Source organism: Myodes glareolus, chromosome 4, assembly GCF_982192425.1.
Source record: "Myodes glareolus chromosome 4, mMyoGla1.1, whole genome shotgun sequence".
NCBI classification, from domain to species: domain Eukaryota; kingdom Metazoa; phylum Chordata; class Mammalia; order Rodentia; family Cricetidae; genus Myodes; species Myodes glareolus.
In genome coordinates, this window is record NC_142029.1 from 10,592,813 (window position 1) to 10,598,812 (window position 6,000).

Sequence of the window (6,000 nt, forward strand, 5' to 3'; positions counted from 1 at the left end):
TTCAAAGTCTTAGTCACCAACCACTCAACTGTAATGGTCTGAAGTGGTGTGGCATTTCAGCAATTACATGTTCTGCTACAGCCGTGAACTATATCTCTTTGGATAGTCAGATCGGCATATCCACGGGTTCTGCATTTTCAGATTCAACTGACATCAGAAAGAAAATATTTGGGGAGAAAACCCTAAGTCTGTACTGAATATCTACAGACTTTTTTCCTTTATCATTAATCCTTGTACAATATTACAAGTATTCAGATTGTAATAAATGAGAAGTAACTGAGAAATGATTTCAAGTATACAGAAGGATATGTGTAGGCATGTACAGTACATTTTATGTAAGGGACCAGAGTATCTGTGCATTTTAGTATCTAAGGGAAGGAGAACTCTGGAACCAACCCTTTATTGACATTATAGGGAAACTACATATTTTCTCTCATCATAAATTATGTGTAAGAGTCCTGTATAGTTAGGATATGACAAGGGTTTTTAGAGACTATATGCTTGGTAACATTGTTCTTTCAGAATTCTAAAGGGAGCACTGAAGGAGGGCACTGAAGCTAGACACTATGGGACACCACATCCTGAGTTACACTGCAAAGCCCTGACAGGAAGACTAACTCTGACTTCACCGGAAATCACGCACCTAGACCAAGTTTCACATATATGACCACACTGGAATAGAAGACTGACAGCCTGAGTTCAATGCCCAGAACCTATGTGGTAGAAGCTGACTCCTACAAGATGCCCTCTGAGCATACATACACAAGCACACAACGCGCACACACGCACGCACGCACACACACACACACACACACACACACACACACACACAGAGAGGGGGGGGGATAAGTGGCCAAAATGGGCTATGCTCTTGGACTCCCAGAAATAAAAAATACTAGCATATTAGTTAGCCTAGCACTATGTGTTTCTACAGCAAATGCCTATTATTATTTTCGGCAACTTCAGTCCACTTACTGAACTGAGGGGCAGAGGCAGACACAGGCAGATCTGTTTGGATCTAAAGATAGCCTGGTCTACACAGTGAGTTCCAGGCTAGCCAGGGCTACATGATGAAGAGTGAGATCTTGTGTCAATAAATAAATAAAAAACAGGCTCACTCCAATAGAATGCCCTCTTTTTAACAATTTTAGAAAAAAATTTCAAGCTAAAAAATTAAGTACTGAAGACTAGCAACCCCTAAAGGGAAGAAAATTAGTGATCAACGCCCTTGAGTAGAGAGGACGGCACAGCATCTAATACCAGAGCCAAGTAATCGGCGTAAGGAAGGAAGATGGCAAATTCACTGGTATAAGGGAAATGAGAGCCTGGTGAGCAGTGCTACCAGAAAGTGTTCGGACAGAGCCGTAAGAGCCTGTGGCACTTCCAACTGCTCAAGGGGTCTCAGGATCTTGTGAGCACCATGGAAAGAGTGTGCCAACCTCAGACACTTCCCTCGAAGATTCTAACCAGTTAACTGGAAGCGCAGAGACATGACAGAAAACTTGGAATGCTGTGGTATCACAATTGCCACTTGCTGACAAGCATCTGTAGGCTGCAGAGGCCCGACTGTCAATCCAGAGAAGTGGGGCAAACATTATTAAAGGGCTGACTTCCCACCACAGCCAAGGCTGCAACATGGCATAAAATAGCCATGCTAGTGAACACATGCCTCTCTGACACAGTAAAGTATCCAACTAGTTTCTTCAAAACAAATTAATACTCCCCGATTGGTAACCATATTTTTAATAAATATTAACTTTTCCCAAACCCCTTTTTTTTTATTTTGAGACAGGGTCTCATTATATAGTCAATTTGACCTCAAACTCACTGTCTAGCTCAGACTGACCTTGATCTTGGGATACTCCTCCCTCAGCCTTCCAAGTATTACTTCATTACAGGCACGTGTCACCATAGCTAGCTTTTTCTCAAACTTAAAAAAATAATAAGAATAAAGAGCAAATATATAATGGAACATTGAGGTGCTGAACTCTAAAACTCCATTATCTTTAGGGGAAACATTTTCTTCAATGCTGGAGCCATTAGGAAGATGCCCATGCTCCTGTACAGAAGCCCTCACTCATCTTCCTTTAAGAAACCCTACTTATGTTCACTGATTGATTTAATTTTTAAAAAGGCATGAAAGGAGAAGGGAACTATATGGAAATAGCAAGAGTGGAAAATAAGAGTAATGGGTGGTGAACGTGAAAAAGTACATTATACACATGTATGAAAATGTTACAATGAACCCATTAAGTATAATTGGTATTTTATGCTAGTAAAACTTTGCTTTAAATCTTGGTAAACGTCTAACCTTCCTATAATTCATATAGTCCTCACCATTAATTCTGCATAACTGTCGAGTTTGTTTTCTTGTCTCTATAGATAAAAATTTCAAAATACAGCCTATTCACTGGATATATCACTAAGAATCGCTCCATCCAGGGGAAGTTTCCGCCTGCATTTTAAAACAATACTGCCACCAGAAGTCTAAAAAGAAAAGTAACTGCTAACAACTCCGAACCGGCTAATTACAGAACATTTACTTATCTCCATCCGCGGCTACCTTACAACCTGCCTGCTCTTGACTCTACACCCATTCCTTCTTGTACCTCACTCCACTCCTCCCCACTCCCTTTTTGCTTGTAGCATCAACTAAACTTGAAAGCACATGGTTTCAAATCTGTGTTCGTCCCCAACAGCGGAAGAACAAAACGGCAAATGAGCGTTCAACGGCTTTCTGTTGTCAAATAAGAGAAAAGCAAATAAATAATGCCGCGAGATGGGCAGTTCTTTCGTGAGAAGAACTTGAATAAGCGCTAAAGATACTCTTGAGAGAAGATCATTCACAACCTTCACATAAAGACTACGAAAGAAACAAGAGGGAGAAAGGGAGAGGGGAAGAGGAAAAGAAAGGGAAGGAGAGGAGACCGAGAGCATAGAAAGGGAAGGAGGAAGGACGGGAAATAGAGAAGGAAAGACGGAGAGGAAGGGAAGAGAAAAGGAAGGATCGGAGGTGGAGGGGGGGAGAAACTGGAGATTAAATAAAATAGAAATCAAAGGGAAGAGATGAACTTGACTGCCCAACTTCACGCAGCATCCTAACGCCCAGTCTCGGCGCAGGAGTTACACAGGCGCATACAAACCGTACAAAGTTTCAAGCCTTTGGCTTCAAGTTAACACTTTGTAAAGAGCCAAGCAGCTCTGCAACGTGTCACGGAACCACCGCCTGGGGCCGTACCCCGAACCCGGGGGCGATGCCGGCGCGTCCCCGGACCCCCGCGGCAGCGCGCCCGGGTTAAAGAGCCGCGGCGAGGAGCGTGCCCGCCCGCCCCGGCCGCGCGCCCGCTCGCCCGCTCGCCCCGCCGCTCACCCGGTAGTTGCTCGAGCCCACCCAGCCGGTGAGCGCGTCCACGGTCTTGGCCAGGCGACTTGGGTCGTCTTCCAGGTCCGGGATGGCGCCGGGCGCGCCGAGGAAGAGCAGCAACTCCTCGCCCGCCTGCAGCCGGCCGCTCACGTCCTTCTGCAGCACTTGGGCGCAGAAGTACTCGGCGCCGCGGGGCTCCATGGCCGCGCCCGCCGCCCCTCAGCCGCCCGTCGCCCCTCGGCCTCCAACTTTCCTCGCCGCACCGCCCGGACGCGGCAGTGAAGCCTCCGGGACGCGCTGGTCACCCAGAGACGCCGCTGCCCGGGGCACCGCGGCAGGCGGGGGACGGCCCCCCTAAAACTACTCAAACTCGGCGCCCCCCGCTCCCAGCCCCGCTTCAGAGGCTGCGGCGGCTGGCGACGTCAGCGCGTGCGTGACGTCAGAGCGACGCGCCCGCGGACCGGGCCTCCGGGCGCGCCCCTGCACGGTGGGGGCTGCGGCCTGTGGCGCTGATGAGAGCGGGAGCAGTGGGCGGTCGGGGTCGTTTGGGTTTAGTCGCGTGGGCGCTCCCTGAAGGTCCCTGTGGGAATCCCGGCACCTCCGGCGATTCTCTCCGCTGCCGCCATCGTCAATACTAAAGGAAAACTTTCTGGTACTTGTCCCCTCCCTGCCCCGCCCGCGCCGTCTTTTAAAACCGGAATCCACGGTTCGCGTTCTTCCTTAGCGGAGACTTGGCTGACCCGGCCTGCGGCCACCCCCACAGCCGCTGTGGAAGGAAGACTTTCTGTTTCTAGCTGATAGCGAGGTTTTGCCAATGGATTCATATTTCTGTTAACACATTTTCACTTCCCACCCCCACGCCGGCAAGTTCCCAGACCGCTGTAGCCCACTAACCACATCAGCCCTAGGCGGTTCGGATTTGATTTTTGCTTTTGTTGGGATTTGATTTTGTTACTTTTTTTTGCGGGGGGGGGCGAGAATGGCCTTAAATTTCTGTTCCTAACCTCTCCCTCTCGAGTGTTGGGATTACAAGCCTGAACCACAAAACTCGAGTTTGGCTGGGGCTGTTATTGATAAGATTTATTTTATATATACATGTGTGCACCATATGCACACATGTGCCTGCTTGCAGAGGTCAAAAGAGGAAGTCGGATCTCCTGGAACTGGAATTACAGTAGGCAGTTGTGAGCCACCACCTGATATCGGTGCTGGGAACCGAACCTCGGTCCTCTGTGAAAGTAGCAAGCCCTCTTAACTGCTGAACGATTTCTCCAGCCCAGTGTTGTTGACAATAGATTTGACTGTGAAGCTTGTTCTAGTCTGGAACTCTTGATCCTTCTCCCCCGGGCGTTTACATTTTAGTTTATATATAGGATACCTTTCCCATTTATAAGTTATGTAACTTAACCGCTGTTCTTTTTTCTTTCCTTCTCCTCCCCTTTTTCTTTGACCCTGGTAAAATTTAAGCTTTATCCCTAGGGCTCAATCTGCTTTATTCTTTGAGTCTAACTTCTTTTTCGTAGCAAAATGTTGGCATGTCATTCCATGCAGTGTGTATCTTAAGTCTCTTTCTTTTTGATTTAATCGTTTTCCATTGCACTGTGATTTATTGAGCCAGTCATCCATCCGTAGGCATCTGGGTTGTTAGTAGTTTTTCATAATTATTGGTATATGCACACAAGTTTGGGTGCCCTTGGAGGCAGAGGCATCAGATCCTCTGAACCTGGTGCTACAGGTAGTTGTAAAACACTCAACGTGAGTGCTGGGAACCAAACTCAGGTCCTCTGCAAGACCAGTACTTACTCTCAACTTCTAAGCCATTTCTCCACCCTGCTAGGAGATAAACATTTCTAGTACTAGGATGTGGTTCAATTGACATACTGTTTGCCTAGTGTGCATAAATTTCTGGTGTTGACCTTCTGCATTGCATAAATCCATGTATAGTGACACGGGCCTATAACCACAGTATACATGAAGAGTTTCATAGAGAGTTTAGGATCATCCTTCACTGTGTAGCAACTTTGAGCACCCCACCCCCTGGGCTACATACAACGCTGTCTTTAAAGAAAAAAAAGAGTCTTGAAGGAACTGGAGAAATCGTTCCGTGGTTAAGAACAGGTGTTCTTGCTTAGGACCAGGATCAAGTCCCGAGTCCCAGCACCTACATGCATCCCACAGTTGTTTGTAACTCCAGTTCTAGGGACTCTAGCACCCTCTTTTAGTCTTGCTGGGCACCAGGCATACATGTAGTGCGTATACAGATATGCAGGAAAAATAGTCATACACAGAAAATAAATCTTCAAAAAAATCAGAAACAAAGGTATGCTTGGCAGTAATGATGCACACCTTTAATGCACTTTGGAGGCAGATTTCTGTGAGTTCAAGGTCAGTCTGTTCTACACAATGAAACCTTGTCTTGGGGAAAAGAGAAAACAAAAGCGTAGGAAAATAAAAGATGGAATTTTAGGAAAGAAAATGATATACTGAACACCCTTTCATGATCAGTCACTAATACGTAGCTAGTAGCACGTGTCTATTTTTAACAAGACTGGAATGGTGCATTGAAATACTAGAGACTGACTTCCTGGCCTCTTTGTTATTTGTTGGAATAGTGGAAACTCTGATTAAACTTAGTT

The 6,000-nt window shown here is 46.6% G+C and overlaps 1 protein-coding gene across 27 annotated transcripts in view; it reads right to left on the bottom strand.

Moving 5' to 3' along the window:
- Clasp2 (cytoplasmic linker associated protein 2) overlaps positions 1-3,759 on the bottom strand; it is a 173,905-nt gene extending 170,146 nt beyond the window's left edge. For 9 of the 27 annotated variants that reach the window (XM_085688957.2, XM_085688982.2, XM_085688955.2 and 6 more), the window contains exon 1: positions 3,371-3,758. In XM_085688957.2, coding sequence (XP_085545083.1) covers positions 3,371-3,565 — 195 coding nt within the window. In that variant the 5' untranslated portion in view covers positions 3,566-3,758. Of the gene's footprint in view, positions 1-3,370 lie in introns of all 27 variants that reach the window. The other 18 variants (XM_085688965.2, XM_085688964.2, XM_085688960.2 and 15 more) reach the window with 4 other exon arrangements.
- Between the last annotated feature and the right edge of the window lie 2,241 nt (positions 3,760-6,000).